Below are 14,834 nucleotides of genomic sequence, written 5' to 3' on the forward strand. Positions count from 1 at the left end.
CACACACATTATATTTGTAAAACAGTACTCCTGAATGTTAGAAAGAGCTACATCAGACTCCTGTCAACATTTTCATTATTTACACTAGCACTGGAATTTCTAGTGAGATTTTGCTGTCTGTATCACATCTCATGCATTACAACCGAGAATGATTAATACAAGACAGATGACTATGTGGCTTATAAATAGCTCATGAAGAAGATGGGTCACTGTCTTAAATTAAGTTTCAGGTGTCAAAGTATTTAATCACTATGGCTGGTGCTACTAAAACTAGAACAGAAGTTTTGATTTAACCGTAAGCAAAGAGACCAAAAAGGAGTCAGATTGTTGAGTATGTAGGCTTGGAGATGGTCAGTTAGTTGCTCTATCTATTTATCTGTCTATCATCTATCTATATCATCTATCTATCAACTATCATCTACCATCTATCTATCATCTATCATCTATTATCTATCATCTGTCTCCATCCATGAATCCATCCCCATACCAAATACTTAGAACATACTAGAATATGATACAAGAGAAGAAGAGAAAGCCCCTTTGTAGATCTTTAAGAATGTATCATATTAAGAAGAAAGGCAGATGTCTCTTTCTAAAACAAAACAATATATCTAATTTTGTCCCTAAGTTTTTCATAGCCATTTTTTCTATACCTTTGCTTATTCTCATTTGAGTCCCTGTTTTTCTCCTGCTTACCTCTCCCTTATGCCTTTTGCTTTTCTTCCCTCTGCTTCAGATGCCTTGATTATACCTTTCTGAGTCTGCTCTATCTTTTTTCTTTTTCATTCAATTAATTGGGGCGACATTGGTTAATAGGATATATAGGTTTCAAGTGTACATTTCTATGATACACCATCTGTGTATTGCACTGTGTGCCCACCACTCAAAGTCAAATCATCTTCTGTCATCATATATTACGACCCTTTTCACCCCCCATCCACCACCCCTTCCCTGTGGCAACCACCACACTGCTGTTTGTGTTCACGTGTTTCAGCTTTATATCCCACACATGAGTGAAATCATATGGTTTTTAGCATTTTCTGGATGACTTATTTCACTTAGCGTAATATTCTCAAGGTCTGTCCGTGCTGTGGCAAATGGCAGTGTTTCATTCTTTCCTATGGCTGAGTAGTGTTCCATTGTGTACATGTGCCACATCTTCTCTATCCAGGCCTCTATCACAGGACGCTTTGGTTGTCTCCACGTCTTGGCCACCGTGAATAATGCTGCAGTGAACATAGGGGTACATATATTTAATAGTTTTTGTCCCTAGTGGTCCCTAAATTGCTTAAGTTAGTTGACTCTGAGAGCATTGACCACAGACCTCTTTCAGTTTAGTAACATGAGTTTCTTTAGATGGGTAAGGATACTACCAGGAAGGGGATGGCATATGCCACAATTCTTGTAATGAATACTTGATCTCTTAATATTTCTATTTGACACCTTAATAGAATCAAACCTTTCTTGCCTGAGAGGAAGGAAATGGACTCAAGGGCTTTTCCAAAGAGATTATTTTCCTGTGGGGGTTAAGTGCAGAATGTTCACTACAGTAATTCTGTAATATTCTCATTTTCGTGACTGTTAGAGAGAGGCCTGCATCTGGAATACTTCATGACTAAGGTCTTGGTGAGGACTGGGTTTATGTATTGTTCTAACCAAGAATGTTTTAAACATTTTATAGCTTGTGAACTGCTGCATAAATTCACATCAGGCATGAACATTTACAGGGCTCTATTAATGTCTGGATATTGAATGGTTTGGTGGAAACAACACTGGAATTTGAATCAGAAAACTGAGTTAAAGGCTCTGTGGATTCTACTCCTTCTTGTGTATTCCTGAGCTGCTATCTTCCTTCCCTCTAGGAATCCTTCAGATATATAGAACCAACAGTTTAGATAAAGAAGGAACCACATAAGGAGTGGTCTCACTAAAATTCATGATGTTAATTTTAAATAGGCCCTTGGGCTCCCCAGGAATCCTACTCTTTTTACTTAATCCATCAACTTTTCCTCTCTCCCAGACACTTTAGCACTTTGCCTTCTTTGCTATGATCATGTTTCTTATATCATAAGAAAACGGAAGCAATTGGAGAACATCCTCATGATCTCATCATAGCATCTGCCCTATGCTGTGATCTGTGGCTTCCTGAATGTTCCTGAAAAATGACTGTCAGTGCTCCCAAGGGCACCTCCTCCACTGATGCCCTGGACCCACTCTCATTGCCCTAAGGACTTTGCTCCAGCCTTTTCCCCCTTCCTCTCATGCATCACAGGTTGGTTCCTCTCAGGAGTTTCCTTTAGCATACAAGCTGTTGTTTCCTCCTTCTTGAAAAAGAAAATGAATTAAAAAGTAACAAAAAAAAAACACCTTTCACTTGACTAATCTTTCCCCTTAAGCTACCCCCAATATATCCTTAAAGCCGAACTCCTCAAAAATGTTGTTTACACACTGTCCCTCAATTTCTGTTCTCCTTCTCAAGCCCACTCCAACTAGGTTTTTGCCCCCAACACCAACAAAACTGCTTTTCTCAGGGCTTGACGACCGTCACATGTTTAGTGACCTGTGGCTGTTTTCCACTGGACTAATAGGTCATCACAATTTTTAGAGATTGTTTATAAAGCAGCTTTAGAATATATTGATTTTGTAGAAGATCATTTGTAGTCAACTTTATTCAAAATCTTATTGCTTTATATTATAGTGAGCTGATCTTGCAAGCTTCAAAACCACAGCTCCCTTCTTGTTTAATGATATGGCAGCAACAAAGGGATTGACAACATTCATTCTGCACCAAAAAAAGGGAGAGAAATGGATACTAACCAACATATCATAATTGAATCATGAAAATAACTGTGGTTTTATTTTTGTTTTTTTACAGTTTTACAATTTGTCATAAAACAGAAGTTGTCAAAAACACTCTCAATCCTGTATGGCAAGCATTCAAGATCTCCGTCAGGGCATTATGTAATGGCGATTACGACAGGTAAAATAAATGGCAACTTTCCTGAGAGCTTCAGTTATTCACTATAGATTCTGTATGCAATAATCCTAAATCGATTTTTAAAAAAAGTTAAGGTGGCTTCTTTACCAAAGTGTGTATGCACAAAAGAATGAATAATTTATTTAGGATTTTTCTTTAAAACTTTTTTTTAATCCACAATAATTTGGCAGATTAAAATTGGTTAAGCCTACTGTTTTTCCAAGAACAAAAATGTAGAAAGTGCTAAAAAGATACGGAACATTAATTTAAGTTTTAACATATTACTACTCAAAAGTCATTCCATAATTTTTACTGCCTCGAGGCTTTTATTTGATATTGTCTTTCTAGGCTGGAATAAGTAAATATATGAAATATAAGACTTTGGCTAGATATACTGTCAACGCTGACAGATGCCTGAAAATGCTATTTGGCAGCCCTATTCTCACAGTTGCTGAAAAAGTTCTAGATCTATAAAAATTCTATAGATCTAGAACAGGGAGATTCTGGTGTTTTACAAGTAGGTCAGTATGGTGACCCTGAAGATCTTTCCACAATATACCTGAAAATTTCTTAATATCAAAGTTTTGTTTTGTTTTTTAATTAAAGTTGATTCTTAGGTTATAATATAAAAACCGCTATTCACCCCAAAAGAAAAGCAAATAAATAGAAAATAAAAACTCAGCCTCTATTTATTTTGTTACTTGTATATTAGAAAAATGGGAATTTATTCTGTTAACTGATATCATAGAAGGAACTATTGATTACCAGTATGACATTATTTTTATTTTAAAACTTATCATGCCACTCGACTGTCATTTCATTCATTTAATAGGATTTTAGCTTATTTTAACTGGTCTTTCTTTCTCTAAGAAAGTGGTTCTCATACTGTGGTTCAGCATCACCTGGTTAACCTTGTAGAAATTCAGGTTCTCAGGCCCCACCCAGGCCTCCTAACTCAGGAACTCTGGGAATGAGGTCCAGCAATCCATGTTTCGACAAGCCCTCCGTGGGATTCTGATCCCCGCTGGGATGAGAAATCCTGCTCTAACACAATGTCTTCAAGAGTAGAGAAGTAGCTAAATGCCTCCCTGTTAAGGGGAGAGCTCTGTCAAACTACACACGTCTCCCCTATGCTTTCCCTACTCCCTTTAAAGAATCAATACAAATTTTAGAAACCTCTGCTAAGATATAAATTGAATTTAGTAATACAATGATCAAAGTCAAGTTCAAATTACTTTATAAAACCTTCAGGCATACACTATTTTATCTAAAAAAGCTACAAGTTATTTTTAAATGCTCAATCATATATCATATTGATCTTAGTAAGTAACCTTGTGTGTATGTTTTCCCCCCTCCGGACAGAACAATCAAAGTAGAGGTATATGACTGGGATCGGGATGGGAGGTAAGACTTTGCCTCTTCTTTTATTCTTGCTCTTGAAACAGTATGCTTTAAGAAATGAGTATAATGAAATGACCGTATTTTTAAATTTTAGTTTTGTCTTGTTTTTCCAAATATTACTGAAGTATTTACATGAGATTTTAAGAATGAGTGTATTTTCTTCAACTTGGAGATTAAAATAGAGGCCTTCCTTATTTCCAGTAACATAGAAAATTTGGATCTGATGATTTCTCATTGTATCCAACTTACAGCTGTCTAGTTTTATAGCTGTAGAGATTCTCATATTTCTGTGTCTCTCAATCTCTCCGAAGGTTCCTATACTCTTTATACCCTATATCATTCATGGGAACACACCTGAGTCTCCATCTCTTCTCCCCTCCCAAAAAAAGACATGCCCCACACAAACAAACAACAAAGTAAAACACTAGAATTACATTGGTGATTGCTGGTACAAATAGAGTTTCTGCAATTATGGTCTCCCTCTGTGTATCACAATAGATGTTAAAAAGAGGGACTGTCCCAAAGGGTAAGAGAGGAGGAGAGATTAACCAAAGAATTTATGTGCATAACTGCATAACCCAGGGGCACAGACCATAGTGTGGTGAAGGCCTGGGGTGGGGGTGGGTGCAGGGTAAGAGGGGTCAATGGGGAAAAAGGGGGACATCTATAATTCTTTCAACAATAAAGATTTAAAAAAAAATACTTTCTTCTTAAGTATTTTCCCGCTATTTCTACAGTTTTAAAGTAGGATTAATATTGAAGTGTTTTTAAATGATGTTAAAGCCAAGGTACCCAGAAATGCTCAAATCTCACCTTGGCCTGGATAACAGCCTCTTCAGGTGGTTCCAGGGACTGAACATACAGAGGCCAAGGAGAATGACAAATGGGAAAAGAAATGGCATTTAGTGTTACTTGGCTATATGCCCTAAACTCCAGCCCAGAGGTCACTGGTAAATGCTTCAGCATAAGGTTAAAGTTCAAGATCTAACACCTTTCTATGTGCATTATATGCAGGCCAACAGCCAAGCTCGAAGGGTTTGGATACCTGAACACCTCTGTTCATACAGGAGCAAACCTGAAGGGTTTGGATACCTGGGCACTCCTGTTAATACAGGAACAAGTTTGATCAAAAGGGTTGGCCTGGTCCAGCTGGTGTGGCTCAATGATTGAGCGCTGACCCATAAACCAAGAGGTCCCCTGTTCGATTCCTGGTCAGGGCGCATGCCTGGGTTGCGGGCTTGATCCCCAGTAGGGGGCTTGCAGGAGGCAGCCCATCGATGTTCTTTTCTCATCAGTGTTTCCATCTCTCTATCCCTCTCCCTTCCTCTCAAAAAAAATCAATAAAAACATATTTAAAAAATACTGTCCTTTAAAAAAAAAGGACTGTCCTGTCTGAGGGGACACCTCTCCTCATCCCTTCTGCTGCTTGGATAAGAAAATGCCTAATTGGAGCACCTCGTGCAAGCATGTGTGTGCCATTTTCCCATATGCTCACACAAATGGTCCATTAGGTGTCCTGGAGTTTAGCCCAGTTAATATTTTTTTCCTTCTTAAGGAGTGATAAGGGAGTGTGGGGAGAGAGGTAGAGATAATAGTCCACACTTCAGTAACTACCAAACAGATATATAAGACACAGTGATTTCAATCTTCAAGTTATATGCCAAACATGATTGTGCTAAAGTGCCTAACATTTTTTGGCGTTTACTCTTAGGGATCATCAATGCTGTTTCGCTGATCTTTACATTTCTGTTAGATTACCCATTTAATTATTTGTTTATTTAGGTTTTCTTTACACAAATTCTACATGCATTCTCTAGAAATCTCATGAGAAAACCATGTTTTCCATAGGGACTGATGCCTCATTGCTTCACTAAACTTTATTCACTGAGAAAATGAGTTTTGCTCTTCAGAATAAATAGAAAAAGGAACAATGCCAATCTGAGTAAAGTAAGGCTTTCTGCCTTGTATCGTATACCCACATGATATAAATTCATAGAGGGTAGCCCTGGCCGGTGTTGCTCGGTGGTTAGAGTGTGGGTCTGTGCACCAGAGTCAAGGGGTTGATTCCCGGTCAAGAGCATGTACCTCGGTTGCATATTCTCTCCAAGTTCCCGGTCGTGGCCCTATGGGAGGTAGGCAACCAATCAGTGTGTCTCTCACATTGGAAATGAATTATGATCAGTAGAATATTTAGAGCGAGGTACTGTGATTTCATAAGTGGTATAATAACTTCTTAATGTTAGGGTAAAGTGCTTTCTTTAATCCAAAATATAGATCTACATTTTGTATGAAAATTTCCAGTGTATAATTCTATGTAATCCATGTGCACTAAAGCTGCATTTTTCAAAATTATTAGTTTGTGGATGACATATGAAAAAGCAAAATTATTAGTTTGTGGATGACATATGAAAAAGCAAAATTAAGCCTGGCTGGTGTGGTTTAGTGGTTGAGCATCAACCTATAATTCAGGAGATTGCGGTTTGACTCCTGGTCAGGGCACATGCCCCGGTTGCAGGCTCGATCCCCTGCAGGGGGCGTGCTGGAGGCAGCTGGTCAATGACTCTCATCATTGATGTTTCCATCTCTCTCTCTCTCCCTCTCCCTTCCTGTCTCTGAAATCAATAAAGACTTTTTTTTTAAAAAAAAGCAAAATTAAAAATGATTAATTATTGAAACCCTTTAAACTAAATAATATGTGTGAAATTTAAAAAGCATATTAGTCTCCAATAAAAATGATGTCTAAAAGCTATAAAATCCAGATACTAGTTTTATAATGCAGTAATAATAGTTACTGTATAAACTGTTATACAACTTGATACTCTAGTTTGTGGTTCTGTGTGGTATAATAACATAGGGTTATTATACATTTTCCATGCATTTTTATTTGACATAATTTTCCAAAGGCCATAATTTACCAAGTTCTTTTCTTAAATCAGAGTGAATATATTATACTCATCATATTTCATAATACAATGTAATTATCAGCAGAGATTATTTCCTATTCTTTGTTTGTTTTCCCATCATGTTTAATATTTGTCAAAACTCTTGTGCATGTATCACCCTTTTTATAAAAGATTATTAACTCAGTGGATTTTTTTGACAGTATAGACCATAATTTTCCAATGAAAATATAAGATGAATCACATATGTAATTTTAAATTTTCTAGTGGCAACATTAAAAAATAAAAATAAACCAGTGAAATTAATGTAAGGCTATATTTTGTTTAATCCTATATGTTCAAAATGGGGTCAACATAAAAATTATTGAGAAATTTTACCTTTTTTACACTAAGTTTTGAAATCTGGTGTGTATTTTATGCTTATAGCACAGCTCAATTCAGACTAGCTACATTTCAAGTAACCAGCCTATATCAACATATAGTTGGTGGCTACCATCTAGGACAACACCGTGTAGACTTTAATGGCATATGCAGTCTGCATCCTAAGTAACTTCATATCAGATGGAATGTTTTGCCTGCATTTAACAGAAGTTTAGAATACTCCCCTTTTAAAACACAGGAAAACTGTTCAGATTCTGTATTATTTTGTGTATAAATTTAACCATAAGAAACCAAGAAATAACCTGATCTTTTAATCTAGAGAGAATATTTTGTTCAAGGATTTAAGTGGAAAATGCTTGACAGTGTTACTTGCTTACAATCACATTTTGTTTTAGCAGCTATGGTACTTCAGATAGTTGAGGTGATGATATTCACAGATTAGGAGCTTTCCAAATTGGTATGATCTTGAGCCATAATTCTGATGGTGTGTTTGACTCAAATCATCATCTTGGAATTATTTCTGAAGTGAACATCTTGCGCATCTATGAGGCGTACAAAAATGTGGTAATGCTGTTGAGCAAGTAACCAATTGATATGAAATCAGGCATCTTGCTTTGAGTTCATCTCGAATGGAAGAAATATAGTCACTTCTCCTTTTTTATTTCAACACATTAACAGTGGATTGAGAGTACAGAGGCATTACTTGACCTTGGTATGAATAATCAGTTTAAATGTACTTAATTTTCTACAAGTTAAACCACTTCACTTACATTGTCCCCATGATCCCCACCATTTCTTCAAGGAATGTGAGAAAAGAATATTTAAATCTCATTTTAACAGTTGAAAACTTGAAGTGCTGAGAAACTGACTAGTCTCGGTTACAAGGCAATCAGTGGAGGTATCCTTGAAAAGCTTCAGTTGATTGAAGGTGCTTCAGCTGACTTTTTGTAGCTTAAATTAAAATTCAGGGAGCATTAAGGTAACAGCTCTGCATTAAAACCATGGGGCTCTAATGTGGGCCTGATTGTTGATGGGGCACCGAGTGGATCGCTGGCTCCCAGGAAATGATGCTTCCATGAAAGAGCTCGGCCAGCGAACTGCTGTGATGTCTGCTGAATCGGGAGAGTAAAGGTTTCATTATCACTCCATAGTTTATCAAATCTAGCCATTTTGAATAGTAATACTCATAAATGAAGCAAACTTCACTTATCCTTGAAATGTGTACGGGTGCTATCATTTTTTAGTTACCTTTGAAGACAATATCTGATAAAGGCATTTGATATTTTGTTTCTGTCATTATGCATCATCATGGTTTGACATAAGTGAGTACTTGGAAATTGTCTAAGACATAACTCATTTAGAAGGAGCTTGTGTAAACCCTTTATCTTTTTTTTCATTTATTTTAAATTTCTAATTAATTCTTTCCTAATAATAGCCCTCTATTTGCTTACAGTTAACTGAGTGTCTTAAAAGCATTTTCAATAGGCAAAATTCAGCCCCTTGTTCTACTATCACTTTTTCGAGACTTAAAAAATGCTGATAAATGAATTTCATAAAGTGCATGTTACTTACTGACATACTATTTTTTCTTTTACCTATTGAAATTTTAGGTAATGTTTTTTCTCACTTGTAACATGTGAGTTTTTGTTCCCCCTTCCTCTTCAATCTGTCATTCTGTCCTTATGAAAGACTGATTGAAATATATATATCTGATACCTAAAGTGGTAATCAATTTTTTACTTCTGTGTGTTTGTATTTATGATCCAATGGAAATTCTATTAATTTATTTGGAAAAAATTGTTACTGAGCATTTGTTATGTACTAAAGTGTTTGCCAGGTGATATGACTTGATGAGAAACTCCAATCTTTACATAACAGTATTTTGATTTTCTTTAATATATTTTGTTATATCTCCCACTTGTCTGGAGTGGTTTTGGATTCTTTCAGATCTATATTTCAAGGGGAAAAAAGCTTTTTCTCGTTTTCAATAAAAAGAAAATTATAGAAATGTTTCACATTGGCCCTTTACTAAAGGATATTTGCAGGATAGGTTTTGGGATGTTTCATGGCTTGCCCTGTGCTCTTCTATCACCATAAATTTGCTTAGACTGCCTCGGAACTTTGAAAGCCCTTCTGTAAATTCATTTTTGCTTGTTGGTTTCCTGCTCAGGCCCAATTTAAATGCTGTCAGTTGTCTGAAAGCTTTCCTCATGCATCTAAATTAATTTAATTCTGTTCTCCTGTGTGTTGTGTTTACCATTTAAGAATGTTTATTAGCATATCGAACACATTATGACTTAGGTTGAAATGATTTGTTTCTGCTTTACCTTTCATATTAAATTGTAAACTGCTAAGGTTAAGAACTGTGTTTTGTTTTATTATTTTTCACAGAGCAGATTACAGTGCCTTTAATGTAGCAGCTTCTTGCTGTGTTATTTCAATACTATAGTAGAGAGTATTTGAAATAACTGTCATCTTTCTAATGAACATCAATCCTCCATCAGTGCTTTCAGAGCTCCTCCTTCTCACCCTTCACTTGAAACTATTTTGAATAATATTAGAACTTTTATTTCCCTTGTAAAATTTCAGGCAGTGAGTAATTAATTCAGCTGTCAGTTTCTGTCTCTTTTTTTAACCATTTGCAGACATCTTAGCTTTTATATTAAGATCATATATCTGGCCTACAGATGAAATGTTCTGCTTTATTTGCTTTATTGCATGTTCAAATACTAATGACTTTTACCAACTCAATAGCAAGACTATCTAATTCAAATCAACAAGTACATTTAGAGTATAAATTTTGATTTTCCATCACCTTACTATTTATTTTATTTGCCTCTATTAGAATGTCATCAGTCAAACTGGAATATGAATTCATTTCTACTTTTGGTATAACATAATATTAGAGTCCTCAGGGATGGAAAGGGCCTTTAGAGTTAACTTTTATAAGGAGGAGGCTGAGTCTACTTATTTCCAATTCTGAACTAATCATCCACTTCAGCACTAAATCTGCCTTTCCTCTTGTAGGTTTTCTTTCATTGTGAGAATATCAGGGGTGATATTCAAAATTTTTACCAGCCATCAAAATAGAGGAGAGCCATAGAGTGGGAGTAGGTGAAGTCTGTAGATTATAATAGATAAAGCTTTGTAGGTATAAACGATCATACGGTTAAAAAGTGAAAGACTATTGGAATGTTAATTGCAGCATGCATAGTAAACATAAGATTTCTTTGGTATACAATAAGAAAATGCCCACAGCTAGTTACAAAGCTGCGAAGACTAGCAATTTACCGAAGAAGCACAAATCGTGAAAAATTATGAAAAAATTTAAGTTTACTAGTAATTAGTAAAAAACAAAGTAGATATGTGATTTATCTGAAAAGAGGGTAGGAATTTTAAAAGAAGGAATACTGTGAACCCAATAAGTGAAGGCTTCTATTTTGGGCATGCGATTCTCTCTGAGTAGGTTATTAGAGGAATTAATGGGAAATACAGATATACAAAGGTAAGTCAAGACCATGTGGTGGAAGACATTTGACAGACTTGAAATTATATATTCAGTCCCATTAGGACTTTTGAGTTCTTAAGTGACTTTTGACTCTGAATCATGAACCAGGGGCGTTTTAGCATGATCAGAGCTATGGGGAAATACCTGTAGAATGAAATGGAATCAGGGAGAGATAGAAATGCTAAGGCTAGCGGAGGTTATTGAGATAGTAATGAAAACCTGCATTAGGTTGGTAAACAAGGCAATAAAAATGGTGATAAAATAATTGTCATGAAAAACAACTAAATTGCATTTTGAATATGCACAGAGCTTTGTTCTTTATATGATAGGATGATTTTTGGTATGTAATAGGCACCCAGTAAACTTAGCTTGGCAACATCTAAGTCCTGGAAAAAACAGTTTATTAAATTTTACTAAGTGGGAAGTTCACTACAAATATGAATTTGCCAAGTACATCTGCTTTGTAATAATTTTAACATTCCATTGAAATTGGCTAGTCCAAAAGAGAGATAGAGAAGGGAGAGTGAGAATATGCATGGGAGGGACTGTTGTGGTGGTGTCTTTTTGTTATATAAAATGCTCTTATGGAATATTTTGGTAATCCAGTCTCATGATCATTCATTAAAATAGTTTTAATTTGATAGTCCAAGCCATTTTATATATTTCCTCTCAATTCTAAAAAAAAAAAATATTATTGTTTTTTTCCTTTTTAGATATGAAAGTTAAGGCTCAGAATTTGGAAATGACTTGTCCATTTTACATGACTATTAAGTGGTCATTGGCTTTCAAACCAAACCACTGTTTATTCCTCTGTCAAACTGTCTTTCTGAGCACTGCTTTTATCTTCCATCATCCTTTGCTTCTTGATGTAAGAAAAATCGAACATGATATGCAGAAGTCCAGAATCTTTCCTTTGAAACACAAGTTCTTATCTTTAGCATTTGGCAGTGACTATAGGAGACATAATCTGAGAGAATTAATCCAAGACAAAAGTATACTTTAGTTATTTATTCATATTACAGTCAAGTCACTCTTAGAAAGGAAAATTTTATAGTTGCTGACCTGGAGGAACTCTAAAACACACAGAATATTGTCACTACCAATGGAAATTTAGCTCTGGTAATTGCTCAAGTACATTAGAGTGCTTGTGCTACTTATTTTTAAAATTTTTTGACTGGTTGACTGACAGCCCTCTCTGGTATGGGTAAGAGCCAAGCTCCCTAAATGATATTTTATGTCCTAAAGTTTGATTTGCTGCACTCCCCCATCAAGCATTTCTACTCTAGTTTTGATATTTACCCTCTGGTGTTCAACCATGATATATTTAGTTCCAGCCTGCTTGTGTGTATAGTTTTACTACTTATGATTTCTAATTGTCCACATATGCAAGTTGTAAAACAAAGCCTTCAAAATCGTTTTATTTGAAATACACAGGTAATTGTGTATTGGAATTCTCTAACTAATATACTCAGTTATCCACTTCATTAGAAATGGAATGAACAACTTTCTTGTGTGTATACACTTCATAATATTTTGAATCATTTCAGCATTATAATTTAAACCAGATAATACAGTCCACATTTAAGATTTATGCTATTAAAAATTAGCAACATTTTAATATTAAGCTAAGACCACATCAAATTTATATCTTTAGCATTGCACCGAATTTAACACCATCAAAGAGAACCTGAGAATAAGCCATTCTTTTGCATTTTTCTTATCTATTCGGAATGCATATTTAAGCAGCTGTTACCAGAACTTTGGCTTTTGCTCTGAGCAAGGTGGGGAACTGTTTGGCATTAAGATTCAGTTAGAGGAAATATTCAGTAACTGTTTTCTGACTAGTAAATGTGGTGCTTAAAAAGAACTAGATTGTTTTGGTATCAAAATTTCTTCTATGATTAATATTTATTATATTATATTTCTAGGGATATCAAGATAATCTGGAGTTTTGGATTTTCAGGTTAATTATAGATACAGTTATACTACAAATGGTGTGTATTAATTACAGTAGTGTATACTGTGCTAAGGAGTGTTGCGGAATTATTGGCAACCTTATCCAGACACCAAGTCTTCTAAAGCTTCAGATTGATACACTCTAGAAATAAAGCATCGTAAACATATGAAAGTACATGAATATTCATAGATTGTGCTATTTAAGTTATTTGGAATACTAGCATTATTCTATGATTATAACTCTAGGATGGAGATATAAACCTAACATATATTTTGGCCTCAGTTTGTGATTTTGTACAAAAATAGAACAAAAACATGCTGCTATGGCTTATGTTTAAAGTGAATTCACAATTGAAATGTTTATTTAGATCTTTAGAAGAATATCATTACATTTAAAATCTTCACTCATTCACAAAGTCATTACTGTCTAAACAGTTCTTTTGTGTTACTTTTCCTAAAAGTAGAGAATAAGAAATTTAATATGTAGAAAGAGTCTATCACATGTACTTCAGATCACATGCTAATATATTAGCATATATTAGACCAGAGTCTAAATGGGTAAGACAGTGAAGCATATGTATTATCAATTTATCTTTTGCTTCTAAAATTAATTTTACCATATATTGAGATTAAGGCTGAATATATGGCCATTTTCTAAGATAGTATCTTCTGAGAATCCCAAACAAATTTCTGGTGGGTTGTTCAGAACAATTCAAGTTAATTGACTCAACTTCTTTTTGAAGTGAATAGGAAAACGTGTTGTATGGTTTTGAGGGGTGAAAACATTTTACTAGGAAGGCTGATGACTCATCCTGTCTGTAGAGCCCAAAGGTGGAGTGAATAGGCAGACATTATTTATATTGGGGTGCACAGATATTTCTTTCATTTCCACTAGATAATTCACAATTTTTATAATGGATTTTAAGGACAAGTTTCCTACTATGCTTATTATTAAAAAGAAAGAGCTTCTACATATAGGTATTATGTCATCTAAGCAGCCCGGATATTAACCTACTCAGTACTTTTAATTCTTAATGTTTTAGATTTCTGTCTATTAGGAACTTAGTAATTCTGAAATTCTGTTTTATAGTCTCCTGGAGCCTCATTTGGTTTAAAAATATATTAATTTATTCAAGCTTCTAACAACAAACTTTTATTAGGTTGACTATTGTATTTTCATAATGCAGTACTTTGAAGATATGTACATTGTTAAAACCAATATCATAAAGGTGACGCCCATCAAAAACACGTAAAGATTTATTAAAGCTTCTCAGAATACCTAAAAAGTTTGTTTTTCTGCAAGTAGCATAAGAAAACAATTTTTATTTCGAGAAGTGGAAAGAGTAATGATAAGAATTTAAATCTTGAATGGTGATAAGCAGCTCTTACATTATTATGTTAATATAAAAATAAACATGCATTCCCCCAGTGGCTGAAATTCTTTTAAATCTAAAAGTTTTGACCTGCCAAATGAGGTCTATGTCAAGGATTACAGTAAATTCTGTCAGCTCTGTGAAATTTCACAAAAGAGAGATGACCATTTTAAAAATTTATAACATGTGCCCTTTTTACTAACAATGCCTTCCCTGTCTACACAGCACAAAATAAAATAAAATTTTGTGAATTACTTGGTTTTGTTTGAGATAAATATTCTAGGCAAATTAGATGAGAGCTGATATGACTACTTTTCAGACTTGAATTATCTGAATAT

General features: G+C 34.8%; 1 protein-coding gene across 1 annotated transcript in view; it reads left to right on the plus strand.

Annotated features, from left to right (window-relative positions):
* CPNE8 (copine 8) overlaps positions 1–14,834 on the plus strand; it is a 181,003-nt gene that overhangs the window by 86,539 nt on the left and 79,630 nt on the right. Inside the window, exons 9-10 of the mRNA XM_087814729.1 lie at positions 2,876–2,980; positions 4,340–4,381. Coding sequence (XP_087670855.1) covers positions 2,876–2,980; positions 4,340–4,381 — 147 coding nt within the window. The remainder of the gene's footprint in view (positions 1–2,875; positions 2,981–4,339; positions 4,382–14,834) is intronic.

The sequence above is a fragment of the Miniopterus natalensis genome, chromosome 2 (assembly GCF_054644295.1).
Source record: "Miniopterus natalensis isolate mMinNat1 chromosome 2, mMinNat1.hap1, whole genome shotgun sequence".
NCBI classification, from domain to species: Eukaryota; Metazoa; Chordata; class Mammalia; order Chiroptera; family Miniopteridae; genus Miniopterus; species Miniopterus natalensis.